At 41.9% G+C, this 20,438-nt stretch overlaps 1 protein-coding gene across 1 annotated transcript; it reads right to left on the bottom strand.

The window, feature by feature from the left end:
- Positions 1–10,205: 10,205 nt before the first annotated feature.
- eif4eb (eukaryotic translation initiation factor 4eb) lies at positions 10,206–20,133 on the bottom strand (the record flags this gene model as incomplete). Its single annotated transcript, XM_080012152.1, is given in 7 exon segments — positions 10,206–10,782; positions 11,656–11,795; positions 13,573–13,686; positions 17,606–17,669; positions 17,816–17,848; positions 17,850–17,909; positions 20,054–20,133. Coding segments are annotated over 7 exon segments (606 nt in total), but the record flags the coding sequence as incomplete, so codon positions are not given.
- Positions 20,134–20,438: the final 305 nt, after the last annotated feature.

Here is a 20,438-nt window from a genome sequence, read left to right as displayed (position 1 = left end):
ATTTTGACAAAGGAAGAAATGCGGCTTCCCGTCACAGTGATCAATCATATCAAAGAGCACCTGCATGGTTTGAGGACCAAGCTGTGCGAATACTTCCCCATCCCAGATGTGCAGTGCAGCTGGATCAAAAACCCCTTCGTCCGCCACCGCAAAGAAACACTCGCAGGCCTGAGCGCAAAAGAGTTGAGTCAAATCTTCGCCTGAGACTGTCGTCCCCTTAAGACAGACATCGAGCATTTGGTGTCTGCCATACAACATCAGCCTTCTCATAAGGTGAGTTAATATTAATGTGCTCCTGTTATTGTTAATTTTATCAGCACTGGCGTGAGTCGTTTGGCTACATTCAAAACACACTGCCTTACAGACAGCGCTTACTAGATACCGTTACTAACGTTACACGAAAGTTCCATAGATATAAGGTTATTATTAAACCACCTCTTATTTTATTTTACCACTACTGCACTGTATGTATGAGAATGCATATGATTGTTAAAGCAAACGTCCTCTGCACTGTTGCACTGTTGCACTGTTGCACTGTTTGGCTCCTATATTACTTCTGGTTGGATGTGGGCTGGGAACACTTTTAAGATTTTCAAGTGTCACCAGCTTACGGAGATAATGGAGCCCCCCTGGGAACCAGTCAGTCCTCTGGACTCTCATCAGTGGAAGCAGGGGTGCCAGATTACTTCCTCTCCATCCAAGCTTAGACTCCAAATCCCAGCCACTCTCTGTGTTAAACTGCTTTCTCTGCCTCTGTTAGCCCTTATTGATTCTGGGGCTGAGGAAAATTTGGCCCAGACCAGAAGTTTCACCCTTGTGCCTTCTTCTCCCATCGTCTGTCCCCTGCTGAAAATAATTACGATGTTGGAAACAGAGTTGCTGGAAGTAATATTGGCTCTTGAGGGGTGGAGGCATTGGCTGGAAGGAACGGAACATCCATTTGTGGTTTGGACAGACCATAAGAACTTAACTTACATCCAGTCTGAACTGAGGTCTGAACTCCAGACAGGCCCATTGGACGCTGTTCTTCAGTAGATTAAATTTCATACCTACTTACCACCCTGGTTCCAGAAATGTTAAACCTGATCTTTTTCGGCAGTATGTCTGTGAAGAGAAAAGTTCTAGTGAGGAGACCATCTTTCCTCCTTCTCGTGTTGTGGCAGCAGTGAAGTGGGGGTTCATAAAGCCCAACAACATCAACCTGACTCAGGTAATTGCCCAGCTAACTGTCTCTTTGTCCCAGATTCCATCCATTCCCAGGTACTGCATTGGATCCACACATCCCGGTTTTCCTGCCATCCCAGACCCAACCGAACATAGTCCCAGCTCAAGAGGCACTTTTGATGGCCCACCATGGAGACTGACACCAGAGAGTATGTGGCTGCTTGTTTTGTTTGTGCTCGTGGCAAGACCTCTCAACGTCCACTCGCTGGTCTGTTTTGCCCCTTACCTGTGCTCAGTCGCTCATGGTCCCACATCACCTTGGACTTTTTCACTGGTCTTCCGCCATCATGCGCCCGAAGGTAACACCACCATACTCACCATTGTTGACTGTTTCTTCAAAGCTGTCCATTTCATCGCCCTTTCCTAAACTTCCATCTGCTTGTGGGACTGCTGACCTTCTGACTAACCATGTTTTCCAGCTTCATGGTATACCGGTGGATACAGTTACAGATAGAGATCCCTAGTTTACCTCCCAAGTCTGGAAGGCTTTATGCACAGCCTTGGAGCCCACAGCCATTTTCTCCTCTGGTTTTCCTCTTGGAGTGCCCACTTGGCCTGGATCCCTTTGAAGCATCTCTAGGTTATCAGCCTCCATTGTTCCCATCCCAGGAGAGGGAGTTAGCCATTCCATCAGTCTAACACCACCTTCACCACTGTCGGAAAGTGTGGAAAGAGACACGGGCAGCCCTTCTCGGCTCGGCAGAAAATAATAAGAGACTAGCAGATCGCCACCGAGTACCAGCTATCAACTACACAACAGGTCAGACAGTTTGGCTAAATTCCAGAAATATTCCCCTGAAGACGAATATTCCCCTGAATATTCCAGAAAACTGTCACCATGTTATCTTGGTCCCTTTGTCATTGAAAAGATCATTAATCCCTACGCTAGTCAGCTAGTAACCACCGTCTTGGGATCTCTTTTTTTCTGACTGTTTATTTTGTCTTTTAGCTCAGGGCAGTAGTCCAGAAATCTTTTGAGCTCCAAAGCAAAGTCTTTTAGGGTTGTTCCTTCAGTGTAGGGAGCAACACCAAGGTTTTCCCCTTCTGAAGCTATATCCACCTGTAATCAAAATTATTGAAGTATTTTACAGTATAGTGAAGAAATCTAGCCACTGGGGGTGCACAAGCCAGTGGATCATCAGTGTCCCAAGCCTGGGTGAATAGAGTGGGTTGTGTCAGGAAGGGCATCCGGCATAAAAACCATGCCAAATCAAACATGCGGACAACAAATCGGATTTCCATACAGGATTGGTCGAGGCCCGGGTTAACAACGACCACCACTGATGCCGTTAGCCGAAAGGGTGCCAGTGGAAATTGTGCTACTGTCGGGCGAAGAAGAAGGAGAGGGGGAAGGCTTGTCTGGAGACAGAAGGAGTGGAAGAAGGGTAGGAGAGTAGATTTGAGAGTAGGAACTTTGAACTTTGAACTGGCACTATGAAGGGTAAAGAGAGAGAGCTGGCTGACATGATGGAGAGAAGGAAGGTAGATGTACTATGTGTACACGAGACCATGTGGAAGGGGAGTTAGGCCAGGTGTATTGGAGCTGGGTACAAACTGTTCTACCATGGAGTGGATGACAGGAGACATGGGGGAGGGATTGTCTTGAAGAAAGAATATGTCAAGAGTGTTTGGGAGGTGATGAGAGTGTCGGATAGAGTGATGAGCATGAAGCTGGATATTGATGGGGTGATAATAAATGTGGTCAGTGCATATGCTCCCCAAGTTTGGTGTGAGATGGAAGAGAAAGAAGAATTCTTTAGTGAATTGGATGTAGTGATGGAGAGCGTCCCCAAGGGAGAGAGAATGGTCGTTGGAGCAGATCTCAATGGGCAAGTTGGCGAAGAGATCAGAGACATAGGTGACGAGAAGGTGATGGGTAGGTATGGTGTCAAGGACAGGAATGTGGAAGAACAGATGGTGGTGGATTTCGCAAAAAAGGATGGAATTGGCTGTCATGAATACATATTTCAAGAAGAAGGAGGAACACAGGGTGACATACAAGAGTGGAGGAAGGTGCACACAGGTGGACTACATCTTATGCAGGAGGTGCAATCTGAAAGTGATTAGTGACTGCAAAGTGGTGGTAGGGGAGTGTGTTGCTAGGCAGCATCGGATGGTGGTCTGTAGGATGACTCTGGAGGCCAAGAAGTGGAAGAGAGTGAAAGTAGAGCCAAAAGCAGCGGCGAGTGCAGGAGAGAGGTGAAGAAGAGAGTACAAGCGGGGTGGAATGTGGCCTGGTGATCTGTGACAGAAGGGAACCAGCATGAGAGACCAGCTATGTTGTACGGTTTAGAGGCAGTGGCACTGACAAAAAGGCAGGTGGCTGAACTGGAGGTGGCAGAGTTGAGGATGTTGAGATTTTCATTGGGAGTAACAACGATGGACAGGATTAAGAATGAGTACATTAGAGGGACAGCTCAGGTTGGACAGTTTGGTGAAAAAGTGAGAGAGGCGAGATTGAGATGGTTTGGACGTGTGTAGGAGAGATGAGAGTTACATTGGGAGAAGGATGCTGAGGATGGAGCTGCCAGGCAAGAGGAAAAGAGGAAGGCCAAAGAGAAGGTTTATGGATGTGGTGAGGGAGGAGATGCAGGCGGTTGGTGTAAGGGAGGATGATGTGTAGAACAAAAGGTATTGGAGGCAGATGATCCGCTGTGGCGGCCCCTAACAGGAGCAGCCGAAAGAAGTAGATTACAGTATAGTGAAGTGTAAAACACAATTGTTGCATAATAGCATTCTTCACATGCACCCCCCCTCCCCCATTAAAAACGATAGTTACAAGTTATTCTGATATCTATAGTAGCGAATTACAGTGTAAACAGCACTCTGTAATGTTTGGGAATTGGCGCCCCTACAGTTTCTGAGCGCAATTGCACTTTTACACCACTGTCTGCAAAATGTGGTCCAGTGTTCGAAAATAATTTATTTTACTGGACTAATTTTAACCTTATCGTTCACGTTTCAGTCACACTTTGTGTTGCAAAAATACACCCAGGTACAGGTTGCAGGTTACAGCACCCCTTTCAGGACCTCGCTGCTTCAGCGAGCACTCAGTTCATGACTCCCTAAGAAACTCTTTCCCCATGGCTCCCCCAGAGAAGGCGGGCACAGGATTCGGCCCACTGCTACTGGTGTAGGCACCAGATGTGTTTGTCCTGGTAGATTGGCTTGCAGGCGCGAGTCAGAGGTTCATACAAACCCCGTGGCACAATGAAAGTGACAACCTATATGGTGGCTATTTATATGTTTGGCTGTTTTGTATTTTAGATCATATCTATGAACAACCTTTTCTACAACTATATTTACATTTTGTCTCAGGACAAGTATAATTTAGACAAGTGCATGTTTTATTTATTTATTTAATTTTAAGATTCAAGATTCAAGAGGTTATTTGTCACATACATATACATACTGTCATACATATATGCAGTGAAATGTCATGACACCCGGTGATTATGCACAATAAGCTCTAAAAATACTAAAAATATGAAAATGTGCGTAATCGACACAAGGCGCTCGCATAGGCAGCCACAAGGGCGGCACCACAATCGCGATTGTCAATACAAAGAGTACAATTACTGAGGCAACGGAATGCATTTCACTCGATTTTACCCATCCTTGTAACTGACGGATCTAGGATCAGTGGGCTGCCATATTGAGGCGCCCGGGGAGAAGTTAGGGGTTTAAGTGTCTTGCTCAAGGATTTTTTATTTGTTTTTATTTTTTTAAACTGTGCTGTCAGCATACTGGGCATACAACACAGAATATTTGTATGCTATTGCATCTAGGACAGAGTTTGTCTGCAAGTTGAGTTCAAGCACTCCACCTGTGATGCAACTCTTAATTAATTATTAAATAATCAAGAACCGCTGCAATAACTCTGTCCAGTGGATGACTGAAATTGCCGATTAAACCTTTTGAAAGCCTAGTAGTTTGCTAAATTGCTGATAAAATTTTTGAAAACTTTGTAGTAGGATAAATTACTGATAATATTTTTAACAGCTTTGTAATTTACTAAAATTGCTAATAACACCTTTGAAAGTGTTTGTATTATAAAAGCTCTGTAGTTTCTTGCTGATATTTTTAGAAGCCTTGTGGTTTATTGCAGGTAATTTCAGAAGCTTTATGGTTCATGCTCATATTTTTTGAAAAGCTCTGTAGTTTATCGCTGATATTTTCAGAAGCCCTGTGGTTTATTGTTGATATTTTTGAAATGCTCTGTGATTTAAGTTGTACTTCTGATACCACTTTAAAGAAATAAGTCTTGTGATAAATATGCTTGGTCAGAAGTGAGTTTTCATTCTGAGATACCGCCTCAAATAGAGAGGGACTGCTTGATCAGACAAAAACTGAAGTCTATGATACCGCCTTAAGGAGAGAAGTCTCTTAAGGGTCTGCTTGGATAGACTAATAGGTTCTGCAATACTGCCTCAAGAAAGGCACTTCTAGAGGGTCTGCCTGAGTAGAACCGAATGCTGTGGATACCGCTTAGCAAAAAAAAGCTTGCTAAAAAGCTTGCTGGCTGGTGAAGAGAGTGAGAGAGAAAAAAGAGAGAAGAGGCCTCGAGCAGAGAGCAGAGGAATCCAGAAGGAGGGGGTTTCCCTGTGACTTGGTGTGTGTGTGGGTCACTCTGTGTGTGTGTTGGTGATGCTTTGTGTATGTGTGGGTGACTGTGTGTGTGTGTGTAAGTGTGTATGAGTTGGGGTGTGTGTGGCAGCTGCTTGTTTGTGAAATTGTGTTTGATAAAACTGCTTGAGGGAATATGATGTGTGATATTGCTGTTTATAATAACTGTTTGAAGTATAGTTCATGTTTAGTGGTTAGAAATATTGTGATTAAAATAGGTAAGAACTTGGGTCAATGATGATAAATTTCAAAGGACATTAAATTTTATAATTTTGAGGGACAAAAAGAAGACTGACAGGCTGATCCCTCAGTCCCTGCTAAAATTGTATGAGCCCTTGTGACAGGAATGTGTGCATTGAAAAGACTCGGATTTGAGTCTCGATGCTTGTGATTCTGCTTCCAAGGGACATTATTGTGTGAAAACAATAGAATATCTCCAAAATAAGACCCTTAAAAGTAACTGTTTATGATATATTGTATTAATACTAGGGATTCTGTTTAAATAGTGTGTGTGTCAACAGTTTGTCTGTAGGCTGAAAATTGAATTGTGTCAGTGTGTGTGTGGGTGAGCGCGATACCCTAGGGAATACTGCCGTGAAAGCCTGTAAAGTATTAAGGAGTTGTGTGACGAGTGGGCCTGAAATGAGAATTCCCTGAGGAGCTTGATTGGGAACAAGAGGTCAGATCCAGAGGTCAGAAGCGGAGAAGGAGAGAGGGTGAAGAGAGAGAAAAACAGAACACTAGAATAATTTAAAAAGTGAAAGGAATAAAGAATTAACTTCGAGGTAAAGCAAAAATACATAATGGTTTATTCGGAGGAATATTTGCCGAATAGTAAGGATGAAATTCAGGTATGACATTGTGATGATCAAGTGTATGTTGATCTGATAAATTCCCGTCAAGAAACTCAGGTGCTGCTGATTTGGATTAGGCTGGTTCTCAGTGGTGATGCTCTATGTTGGCTTCCAATCGAGGGTTCTGATTCTGAGGTCATCAAGGCCGGATCTGATCTCATTTTGAGTTCTACCCGTCTAGAACCCAGGTGTCACCTTGGAAATCTAGACCAGGGATTCTAATTTGGGCAATCAGCAACATGGGCTCGTAAATAAACATTTTTGAGTATCCTCCCTTTGAGAAAGGTATCTGGAGTAACTCAGCACTGTGGGCAGCTGATCCAAGTTCGTCCGGGGGTAAAAAGCAAGCCGGAATCTCTGGTCTCTGAGAGCCAGGAAAAAAATCTAAACCGATTCAGATTGTACGTCCATTGCTAACAGATTTTCCAAATGATTGCCTCTACACTGGACATAATGTATTAATCCTAACCTATTATGTACTGTATCTGTAACAGTCATGAGACTGTTACAGATCCCAGCACAGCCACCTCATGAAGTCCTGCGTACTGTTGCACTACATGAAAAAGGAACAGAGAGGAAACTGTGTGTTTGGGCAAAAGATCAAAGAACAAATTAGTCTTCATAGACTGAGATTATGGTCATGTTACACCCAAGATCAGTTATTGCCTCTGAATTAGTTCTTTGATCTTTCGGCCAAACACAGTTTCCTCTCCATGGTGGCACGGTGGCGCAGTGCATTGCACTGCTGCCTCACAGCAAGAAGGTCCTGGGTTCGATTCCCGCCTGGGGCGCTGTTGGCACCGTGCTCCGGCGGGTTATCTTCCAAAACAGGAGCCTTTCTGTGTGGAGTTTGCATGTTCTCCCCGTGTTCACATGGGGTTTCCTCCACCTCACGTCAGTAAGGACCCCCACCAAAAACATGCACCCATCATCGTCTGACCAGCGATGGACACTTATCACCTGGTCCCCGGGCGCGTCCACGTATGCTGCCCACTGCTCCTGGCTGTGCCCCCGGAGGAAGGACAAGCCAGGATGGGTCAAAAGCAGAGGAGCCATTTCACCGGCCACCATCAAGCGTGTGTGTGCAAGCATGTGTTGTGGAGTGTCGTGTGACGATTAAAGACTGTTTCTTTCTTCTTTTTCACGTACTGCAACAGTTCGCAGGACTTCTTATAGTCACCCTCCTTTTGCGCCTTTTGGTTGTCAGGCCAGGTCGTCCATGTTGATGGTGGTGAGGTCCTCATTCAAGCCTCCTCCACAGTTGTCCCTTGGGCCATAGAATCTGCCAGGGTCTGTAGCTGATTAACAGCAGCCTGAGTATGATCAGAGCCTGGGGATTGGGCTGGTTCCTCCCGGGGATCTTCTTGGCCTGGACTGGTCTCGGTTTCTCCGGAACCCGAGCCTGATTCCTCCTCATGTTGTGGTCTGAATCTCTGTCGTGGCACCCTAGTACAGTAATTAAGATAATACCATGTGGTGCGTCCTCCTATCTGAATAGCTGTTGGAGTCGCCCTGACCACCTTGTAGGGACCATTCCTCCTTGGCTCGTTCCACCATCTCCTGAAGACCCTCAAATAAACCAGGTCACCTGGTTCCACCCCCTTACCATGGGGATGGTAGCTCAGGAGGTAGAGCTGGTCGTCTAGTAATCTAAAGGTTGCTGGTTCGCTCCTCCAGCTAGCATGCTGTAGTGTCCTTGAGCAAGACACTTAACCCCTAATTGCCCCTGATGGCTGCGTCCATCGGTGTTTGAATAATTGTAAGTCGCTTTGGATAAAAGTGTCTCCTAAGGCGTAAGTAAGTTGGAAAGGGGCTTCTGTTATCAAAGAACCAGAGGTAATATGTTAAGTAACTCAACATTCTTTATCTAACTACCTACCTAGGTATATAAGTCAAAGCTATAGTCTCCATGATCCAGTGGGACAGCTTCTGGCAAGATAGTATACTGACACTTATACGGAGTATCACAGGCCCAAACAGACAACACCTGTCGATTACCCACTCACTTAGCCATGATTAAGGCCAGGAGCAGGGCAGCCTTAAATGACACAAACTTCAATGCCATGCCCTCCAACTGTTTAAGTGGGTGCTGAGAGAGGACATCTGGTATAACCGATAAATCACATAACAGTACCAAAGGTCTGGAAACTGGGATCTCATGGCATGCGCTTTTCATAAAGAGGCTGTAACAAGTCTGTCATTGGTGTTTTTTGGTGAAAGGATGGACCTGGAGATAGGAGGGCAATGTGAAGTCTTTAATCGGTTGGTTCTAAACAAAACAAATCAACAGTCTCTTCAAACTGCTCAATTAAAGGAAAAGACTGTGAAAAACTCCACCACGGCACCCCGCCTCATTGTCAGAAAGAGAGAGAGAGAGAGATTAAACATACAGTAGCTTTTAAAGACGCTAATTATTGCAATCTCTGACAGCTGCTTCCCCTGCTGGTGAAGCCTGTGCTGCGCCCCCCCCCCCCCACCACCACCTGCAGATGGTGCCAAAACCACACCCCACTACCGCAGAGGCATATTGAAGGATGCTGCTCATTCATCTTATAACGGAAGCCAATATGACATGAATAAATTGCGGCGAGGTAAACAATTATTGTGGTAAAAGGCTTTCCCTGTACCCAACACATCTTGCAGAAGCATAGTATTCCCACCAGAGCATTGAAAATGGTCTGTTTAAAATCACACTACTATTCAAAAAACATGTACAGTGAACATTTCAAAGGGTCTCTTGCACACTGAATAGTTTCAATAACCTATGGAGAAAGGCCCACTGCCAAACAGCTTGATGAACTCCACCACCCAATGCTTTGATGGCCATCTTGGACCTATCAGGATTAAAGACAATCCTTACTCTCTACTCCAGCTAGAGTGGGAAAAATGCGCCTGAAAGGTGGAAATGTGTAGAGTAGAACGCTGGGCTACGGCTATCTGACAGGAAGAAAAAGAGTGTTTTGAGTGTGAAAACAATTTGCTTGATTCAATTCTACCTGAACTACTGGTTATTTTCTTGAAGATAAAACTCCACCACAAATACTGTACCACCCTCGATGACACCGCCGCCAGTGTAATCCCAGCGTAAAGATTGACAGGTTCCTCCACTGGCGGAGGGAGGGCTGCTGTCACTCCAGTGATACTCAAGGGTCTCTGCTGTGTTAATTCGACATTCAAGTCTTTGTTTAGCCTTTGAATCATTGCAGTTACTGAGTTGCAAACGAACAACTCTTTTGCCAGAGTGACTCAGGAGTCCAGAGTCAACCTAATGTGGTTGACTGTGGAATCCATATATTGCAGCTGGGAGTGGCATAGAAAAGCAGTAAATGACAAAAACCCTGGAGGTGTAAAGCTAGGCTAGTTAGGCTAGTTAGTAAGGCTAGTTAGGCCCATAAACCTGACAAGTAGATATTATAACATAGCCGCTATTTAAATTAAAATGAGCTGAGGAAATGAGCTCAGTATACAAAAACTTTGATTACAGTATTTCCTGCCAGATTTTATTACATTGCGGGGAGAGAGAGCTTATAAATTCAGTCATGAACAGACTACACACCACAAGACAGCTTCAAATCAAGTCAAACAAGGAATGTACAAATTACAATAGGTAAAACAAGACTCCCGTATTATAAAGAACAAGCATATACCCAATTTAAAAAGAGAAGTTTTAATTATATTAACAAGCATATGAATGTTTTTTTTTTATCATGTGATCACAAAACCTACATTACATGCACAGGTTTAAGGCAGTAATTGTAAAACATAGGTCTAAATAACAATTTGCATGTGTAGTGTTGTATAAAGTCCTCTGTTTATCAGGCTGTAGTAGATCGAAATCCTGGAGTATGGTTGTATTAATATTTGGCATGATTGGGAAAATTCTCCCAATGGCACCGTGGACAGTCTTTGGGGGGGAAGAAGTAACACTACTGACGATGACAAAAAGGCGCAGGCAGACTCTTCTCACACCACAAACTTGTTCTTAGTGGTGGAGCCGCACTTGGTGGCAGTTTTGGCATGAGACTGATATCCGATGGTCATCTTCATGGGGATCCCCAAGAGCTCCTTGTAAACTCTTCTGTTTGTGGACAAAAAAAGTGATGTCATTCAATACATTTTTTTTGAAATAACAAAACAATGTGAAAAACGTCTGACATACTGTATTGCAACGACAGTATTGCTGACAGCTTAAAACGGTTGTGTTGGAGAATTGTGGCCATTATAAATGTTAACTATGGTAACGGTTGAGCATACCGTAAGTGCAAGGGCTGAATTGGGATTTTGGAGGTGGGTTGACCCCAATTTAAAACCTATTTAAGTTATTTTTTCATGAAAGGTCAAATGTCTGGAAAGCTATGTATCATGATGCTTGTAAGGAATCCAGTTTCATTTCATCCAGCCAAACAAATGTTTTCTATCTGTCTGTCTATTTATTGCTTTAGAACAAATGATATCAATAGTACAGTAAAAGTCATGCAAAAAAAATAAAAAATAAGATTTAACTTTCGCTAACTCCAACTCACTTGACCACAGTCCAGCAAAACATTTGGCCACTGACAGTACAAGATTCATGGGAGTCTCAAACGTATAAGTGAGTTAAGTGTGGTTAAGTGGTTAACCCTAACCCTAACCCTAACCCTAACCTAGTATATGAAAATGAACCCGGCGGAAAAAAAGGATTCTGATCATGACTTTTCAGTATCAACTCTTGTCCTTCAAAGTTATTTTCCCTACCGCAATTTATTTTTGTCAAATCTCTACTCTGCAATTTAGTTATTGCAATAATTCAATTTGGTTTCAGTCACATGTTCAAAAGAACCTGCCTGATTGGATAACTCTGATTGGATGTAGTTTGGAAGAAAATCACCTAAATATTATTGTACAAATACAAGTTTTCACATTATGCAGCGCTAACAGGAAATTCTTCTAAAGACTTTAATGAGGGCCTCACCCTATATGTGTTACGGCTTCACGATTGTCATAGTCGGATGTCCAGACAGCTATTTTATCCCCTTTTGTGCGGATGTTTACCACAGCTCCGCACACGTCGTCGCTGTGGTCGTCAAAGGCCTCTCTAACAAGACACAGGAGCTGTGAAGTTAAAAGAATATGACATCTTTGGGTGCAAGTATGTATGTGACATATTGTGTGTATTTAATGATTGCATATTAGGACCATAGAATCATAGAGTATGAAATTACAAGGAAAAAAACTTTGATTAAACACAGATGTAGGCTACAATGCCTGCAGTACGGAAAATAATTCATGCTACATTTAAATGTAATCGCAGTGGAAAAATGTAAAATGCAATGCAAAGAATGAAATGGTACCCATGTTGAAAAAAGGGTTTCAACATGTTTTTTTTAGAGCTTAAACATTTGCCCCAATGGACTGCATTAAAGCACTGTGGGAAGATTCAGCAGAGCATTTCTCAATAAAGCATTCAGTGAGGTTGTACTGGGAGGTATAAATGATGGTTACCCACATTTTAATTTGGTAGGTATTTTTTTTAGGCATTTTAATATGGCAGGCAAGGTGTTTTTCATAACCCATTTCATTGTATTTTCTTGAAAACTTTGATAATGCATCACCATATTGATAAACCAATAGGAAACAATAGATTGGAAAACTACATTTATCACCACTGTCCAGGCTTGTTCGCTGTGTGGTTCCCCTTTGGTCATTAAAATAAACATTCTCTGAGAACTGTTACTGGTGGTCGGATGTGGACATATTTTTGAGATTTGCTTGCAAGAGAGTTGCTTAATTATTTAATCATTAACGTATTACTTAATACATAATTATTGCCTCAGTAATTGTCATTTGCCCAACTCGCTGTCTGTTGCGGTGCATTACAGAGGCAATACACTTTGCGTTACAACATGAAGGTACTTTGTACATTAGCTGGACCCCAAAAAGTGCCTTAGTGCCAGCTATAGTGAGTATAATATAACATGGCATGGAATGTATGGTACAAAAGGATGATGACATTCATCATGGAGCGGCTTGTGATATCAACAAAATATACAAATTATTTATTACATACTTTAAACACCAGAGGGCAGAATCATCAATCCAATTTCGCTTGATTGGCGACGTTCACACAGGACCCGAATATGTAGCGCCAAAGCAGCACATAGCAGCCATCGAGCTATATGATAGCAGCAGAAAAATGAACAGTAGTGAGATTGAAGTAGATAAAAAGCTCTGCTTTTTCTGCGCAGATAAATGTTAAATTAACTCTGCTAAATGCATTTTCAGCTCGACTTTCTACAAATAGTTGTTGCGTAAAATATAAAACACAGAGCATTAATATTTTGTTTGGAAAACCAGATTCTTTACCTAAAATAAACTGTATTATTACCACCACATAAAACTATAACGGAGAAATTTTATAAATGTATTACCATGTATTGTATATACGAAACGTAAGCTGAGTGTATTGTTATACCTCCAGCCAGCTAGCCTCTAGACTTTCAACAATGTTTTCTAAAAAGGTCCAAGCTACAGTTGAGTGGAGGAGAGCTGAACCTTGGCTGTACTGTGTCTGGCATCCCTTCTTGGCTATAATCTTCACGGCTCTTTACTTATTGGGCATTTAATGTTATGTTTTGCACTAAATATTAATTAAATGATTAAAGGAAAAAACCAAAGCATGAAACATGAAATCGAAAGTAGTTCTTTATAAAAACGGAAATGGAATGTGATGTTCAAATTAGCCATGGATCTGATTGCTGTCAGAACCTGTTCAATTTCAAAATTAAGTTAGCAAATATTATATTGAAAAAATGAATAAATAAAGTGACCCTTTGTGATAATAAGTCTTCAATTATAGGGACCAAATGAAAAAAACACAGCTATAACAAACCGTTTCCAGCCAGAAGCGGTCCAATTCTAATCGCCTCTGTTGCTTGTTGAGTGTGATAAGCCAGCGACCTCCTTTCTTATTCCTTTCGTCCTCCCACATGGGTTCGATGCCATCCTGGAGTAGCAGAAAATATTTAACACATGTGACAGGATCTCACAACATTGGCATTTAATATATGCACTGCAATTACTGGGGAATTGGAGCCAAGATTTCTGATCAACACCTCTGCTCTTCCGTAAAATCTCCTCAATATAAGATGATGAGAGAGGAACCTTAAAGGCAAAAAAGCATGTGTACCCAGGAATTGGTTCTTACCATCTTATTGCAATCATTAAGCAGGTAGCATTTTTGGGTCATCAACAGCTATGAGTAGCTTGGTTACGCTATAAGGGTCTCCTAAGGAAGACAGTGAGCTGACCAGCCTGCCAGTCTTCAGCCAAAACACAAGACTCTCGGGATCTCGGGACTGGCTTATAAGGGGTTCAAAACTTACTTAAGCGATCCAACTGAGGCCTTTTAAAATATTGGTTCTCATCATTAATAACTGTTCATAGTATAAGCTTGCTTTCCTATTTAAGAAGCCTTTATGACTCTGATGCAGCCTCTCACTGTGCTTAAATGAATTCTAATGGGTCAGGCTTAAAAAAAATTAAAAATATCAAATCACCTTTTAGGAATTGGGAAGCTCACATTACTGTCCTACACAACAGCAAAATGAGAAGATTTACAATTAATAAAATAGTTAATAAAACCCTGAAACCGATAAAACGCACTTGCATTTTAAAATGCACAAGCTTAAAAAATAAATTCCTTTCTTATAAATATAGTCTGACTATATTTTTTCCATTTTTTGAAAAGAAGATTAACCTTTTTTTTTTTTTCCCTCCAAAAGGCCAGCAGACACTTTCTCTGGGACTGTCTGCCCGATTACCCCCTATCCGTGCACGATGCACAGAAAATAATCTGCCCCATAAAATAAAAATGCCCCATCCCCACACTGTTTTTAGTTGTTTTATTTGGAGGAACGGGGCTCTGCTCTCCACCATCGAGGCACAAGGAGAGCCGTGTCCGGGTCCGGATGTAGACAATTCATACATGTAAAATATATTTATGATTCCCCTTATTTATAATTCGCCATTGAAACGTTATCACTGTGCATTTCGTAAGCTTTTATCTGTTTTATTCTGTAATTGTAATGGACACTGACTGACAAAAAAAAATGACCGATCAATTTAGAGAATCTCAGTCGACTGACTGGTTTCCACCTGAATAATCGACTTGTCGACTTTCAGAGGGCAGCCCTATTCGTTTTTATTTATGTTTCCTAATTTAAGGAAAGAAAAAAAAAAAAGCCCAGTGCGTCCCGTGCCACAAAACGCATGGCAGTTTAAGCCCTCACACACCTTTATGTGTTCTGTGCATAAGTTCTGTATCAGCAACCTCTCTGGGTTCTGGCACCTCCTGATTTACAAATTAAGCACTGACCAAAATGTAAGACAACTGAGGTGAACATTTTCTATGCTGCAAAAAGATGTAAAGCAACAACAAACCGGAAATGCTTCACTCGATTCTGCACACAAAATGCTCTGAACCTCTGCGGTGCATCCAAGCGTTCAAATTCCTGCATCAAATTTGGATCTGACAGTTCGACCAGATGTCAGTTTTGTTGGACCTAGGCTAGGGATGACACGGTGAGGAATTTTCCCCACCGGTTAATTAACTCATACCAACACCGGTGTTACCGGTAAGACCAGACATTTTACAACAATGGGGGTGGGGGGGGGGGTGTCCCCGTCAAGCATGGGCGCTAATTACGCATGGAGGGAGACAGGTCCCAATCTAGATCTGATCTAAGGTCTTCTATGGCGTTCTTTCTCTCCTCTAGTGATAAGTGAAATGGGACTCCAGACAACTGCGACTCTGCTGATGTGCACACAAAGCAGACACTTTCACAGCGTCCGACTAAGTATTGATAACACTCTTAGTCTCAGTCTCGTTCCAGCAGTCTGTCAGTACTCACTACAGTAGCATTCGCAATCGCCACGCCCCCTTACCGTGAAATAACACTGGTCTTCGTTTATCGACCAGCAATTTCCTCTTCACTAATGTGCATCAAATCGCTTTTTGTATATTTGGCCATGGTTGTTTTTTGTTTGGCAATTTCCTATGTAAATGTGGCTACAGTGGGGCAAAAAAGTATTTAGTCAGCCACCAATTGTGCAAGTTCTCCCACTTAAAAAGATGAGAGGCCTGTAATTTTCATCATAGGTACACTTTGACTATGAGAGACAGAATGGGGGGAAAGAATCCAGGAAATCACATTGTAGGATTTTTAATGAATTAATTGGTAAATTCCTCTGTAAAATAAGTATTTGGTCACCTACAAACAAGCAAGATTTCAAACAGTCACACTCCAAACTCCACTATGGCCAAGACCAAAGAGCTGTCAAAGGACACCAGAAACAAAATCATAGATCTGCACCAGGCTGGGAAGACTGAATCTGCAATAGGTAAGCAGCTTGTTGTGAAGAAATCAACTGTGGGAGCAATTATTAGAAAATGGAAGACATACAAGACCAGTGATAATCTCCCTCGATCTGGGGCTCCACGCAAGACCTCATCCCGTGGGGTCAAAATGATCACAAGAACGGTGAGCAAACATCCCAGAACCACACGGGGGGACCTAGTGAATGACCTGCAGAGAGCTGGGACCAAAGTAACAAAGGCTACCATCAGCAACACACTACGCCGTCAGGGACTCCAATCCTGCAGTGCCAGACGTGTCCCCCTGCTTAAGCCAGTACATGTCCAGGCCCGTCTCAAGTTTGCTAGAGAGCATTTGGATGATCCAGAAGAGGATTGGGAGAATGTCATATGGTCTGATGAAATCAAAATAGAACTTTTTGGTAAAAACTCAACTTGTTGTGTTTGGAGGAGAAAGAAAGCTGAGTTGCATCCAAAGAACACCATACCTACTGTGAAGCATGGGGGTGGAAACATCATGCTTTGGGGCTGTTTTTCTGCAAAGGGACCAGGACGACTGATCCGTGTAAAGGAAAGAATGAATGGGGCCATGTATCGTGAGATTTTGAGTGAAAACCTCCTTCCATCAGCAAGGGCATTGAAGATGAAACGTGGCTGGGTCTTTCAGCATGACAATGATCCCGAACCCACCGCCCGGGCAACGAAGGAGTGGCTTCGTAAAAAGCATTTCAAGGTCCTGGAGTGGCCTAGCCAGTCTCCAGATCTCAACCCCTTAGAAAATCTTTGGAGGGAGTTGCAAGTCCGTGTTGCCCAGCGACAGCCCCAAAACATCACTGCTCTAGAGGAGATCTGCATGGAGGAATGGGCCAAAATACCAGCAACACTGTGTGAAAACCTTGTGAAGACTTACAGAAAACGTTTGACCTGTCATTGCTAACAAAGGGTATATAACAAAGTATTGAGATTAACTTTTGTTATTGACCAAATACTTATTTTCCACCATAATTTGCAAATAAATTCTTTAAAAATCAGACAATGTGATTTTCTGGATTTTTTTTTCTAATTTTGTCTCTCATAGTTGAGGTGAACCTATGATGAAAATAACAGGCCTCTCTCATCTTTTTAAGTGGGAGAACTTGCACAATTGGTGGCTGACTAAATACTTTTTTGCCCCACTGTATTTGTCTATTCTCGACTAATATTTTTCAGATTTAAAGCTTTTTATCCTAATTGTCCGTTCAGCAAGGTACCAATCTTTACCGTGACCTTGTATATGAAAATGTACTTGGCAAAATGAACAGATTCTTATTCTAAATAAGTTACATATATAATAATTATGTTATTAATGTTGACGTTGGATGTCACTAGTTTCAATATCAAATGTGCTGAGCACGTTGTGTTCTGTGCTGTCACAGATTTCTACTGACCAAGGCTCACATGCTCATTTTTCTTTTTTCGATAATTGTTCCTGAATTGATCCAACAATTTAAAAAATAAATAAATAAAGTGGAAATAGCCATGAGCTACACAAACACAGAAAAATCCTTACCTTGAAAAGAGAGTAATCGCAGCCTGAAATAAGGTTACTTGATAGTTGGATATGGTTGTAGAGACTGAAAATGAAAAGGAAGCATTACATTAACGCAAAGGGCCAAAATAGGTTTCGAGGTTTATCTTAAGATAATTTTAAATGAACACACAGAACATTCCCCAAGATATTCAACAATGTGAGTTTACAGGAAATATTGCCAATTCTTACGCCCAGAAATCTTCAACCGTGTCAAATTTGGAAGAGCTGCAGATTGGACTGCCAGGTCTTACTCTTGTCATTCTTAAAGAACCAAAGAGACCATCTGTAAAGGAGTGAAAATAAAATCAATGAGCCTCATTCTGACCGTGTTCTTCTGTGTGTGTATTTTTGAAGTCTGAGCATCTGAGTCTGGCATGAAAGACTTTCGGTTGGGATTATTGGCGTTAGGAAGGAGATACGTGTTAGAGAAAATGTTTTGTTAACCAGTTGTTTCCATGATGTTGCTAGTAGGTGACATTCACTTACTAATGACACTCCAATTTTTGGTTTGGAAGTTGAGGGAGAACGCAAGGAGTTAAATTGGCTGGAGATGGCATGAATGACAAGAAAAACAAACATTCTAATAGTGCTGATTTTCTTGAAGATGGCATGTGGCTAATGGCCCATGCTACTGGTTTTGAACACACATGGAAAATACTTCTATGGCATATTTCCTTTCCACATGTCTGGTATTAAAGAAGATGTTTAAACAAATACTTTTTTTCTTAACTGAGCCAGCCATAAATATTGTGCATGTACTGACAGTAGAGGGCCTCATATGATATTTTGTCACAGGTTCAAAAAAGTGGCACCTTTAAATGTAAAGCCTAAGGCAGGCAATACACAGGGAACACTTCTTGGTGAACATTGACATTTTAGAGTAATACACATGGAACTACGAGTTGACACCATGGTGTCAACTCGTAGTTGCACGGTAGTAGTTGCACGGTGGCGCAGTGCGCAGTGCATTGCTGCCTCACACAACATCTCCTCTTGTGACTGTATTGCAACCCAACTATATGCATCATGTAAGTCAGGGGTACAGAACCTTTTTGGCTGGGAGAGCCATAAAAGCCAAATATTTCAAAATGTTCCTTGTGAGCCATATAATATTTAATAAAATTTAATGCAACTTAGTTCGTGCATCTTTTAAGCAAGGCATACATTTTTTATGAAAAACACATCTCTGAGTACTTAAAAAAGCGCTATATATAATACATTTCTCTTTATTCTTCTAAATAATATTGTTGTTATATAGCTAATCAATAATAAATGAAATACTTTTAACCATTAATGCGACTTCTGGTGCTGCATGGTTTTGCTGATGGCCTTATAGTCTGGTTCATACGTAGTGAGGTTAAGCTTCATGCAGGCGTTGAGGCTTCCATCAGTTAAACGTGAGCGTAGGTTGGTCTTAATGTTTCTCAGATGCGAGAAAGACTGCTCACATGCATATGTAGAGCCAAACATGGTCAATATGGCAATACTCACACGCTGCATTGTGTGGTATGTGATGGGAAGCTCGTTCCAAGTTTTAAGAATCAGCTGGTCTTCAGGTTCAAGTTCAAGTTCAAGAGATTATTTGTCACATACATATTGAAGTTTTTTTCATTTCTGTCCACTTGTGTTCACTTGCCAGCTCTGCTCGCTGTCGTGCATGTCTTTCCAACTCTCCATTCAGTGACTTGAACTTGCCTTCACATGTCTGAAGCCTTCAGGTCAGCAACTTCCAGCTCAAAGTCTCTGATGCAGACCCCGGGGATGCATGTCAGGTCTGCTTTGTCCACTGCACACTCGTGTGGATGAGCGATAAATTAAAAAATAATAGAGCACTCACGAAATTCTCTAAAACGCGCTTTGAATGACTACAGGAGATTGGACATAAAGCCAGTTAGCTGCTGGAGATAAAAATTTTGAGTGGGGTCACTTGCTAAGCACACATCTCTCTTTTCGCGTACCATGGCCAGAAAGACTCCGTCTCCCTCCCTAAACCCTTACCCGTGGGCAGAGACTCCCACGAGTTGCGCCTGAGCAGAGACCCGGGAAGGGCGGAGTCTTTCTGTCGTACGCAGCTGGTGCTTGACTACGCCCCTTTGTCCGCCACATTTGTATTTTGAATTTTATTTTCAAAATTGTAATTTCTCTTACCAGTTTCACTTTAAAATGACACAGAATAATTATTTATTACTTGTTAATTGTGAAGACAAATTTGAGCTCAAAATTGTCTGCGAGTCATATAGCGTCATCGAAAGAGCCATAATCGGCTCGTGAGCCATAGGTTCCTGACCCCTGATGTAAGTGTATCATCCCAGCATGATATATATATATATATATATATATATATATATATATATATATATATATATATATATATATATATATATATATCTCTCTCAACTTTAAGAGGTACCCTGAGGCCTGCCTAACCTGTTCTGTAGGGGATATTTAACATAGACCTCTGGGCTCACAAGCTCTTGTCCACTTTCTTCAACTCCATCTTCATCACGTTGGGATGATGTTCGGCCAAATTAAAGTCAGTCTGTTAAACCAATGTTAACCAGGTAGTCCAACGTTTTAGGGATAACACCGTAAATGGGGGTGAATTCTTTTACTTTTGGATATCAACTAATAATGGCTGTCACGACCGTGACATTTTGGTTGAAAATTCCCTTTTTGTTTATTTCATTCCAATACTATCATAGCAGACTAAACTATTACTTACCCTCAATCCAACTGAAATCAACTATTTATTGCATCATTGCTTCATGAAATTGGTTTAAAGATGTGGAATATAAAGATTTTACAAAATGAT

This window comes from Zeus faber, assembly GCF_960531495.2.
Source record: "Zeus faber genome assembly, chromosome: 13".
NCBI lineage: Eukaryota > Metazoa > Chordata > Actinopteri > Zeiformes > Zeidae > Zeus > Zeus faber.
The sequence above is the reverse complement of the archived record's forward strand: the minus strand, read 5'-3'. Positions and strand labels throughout refer to the sequence as shown.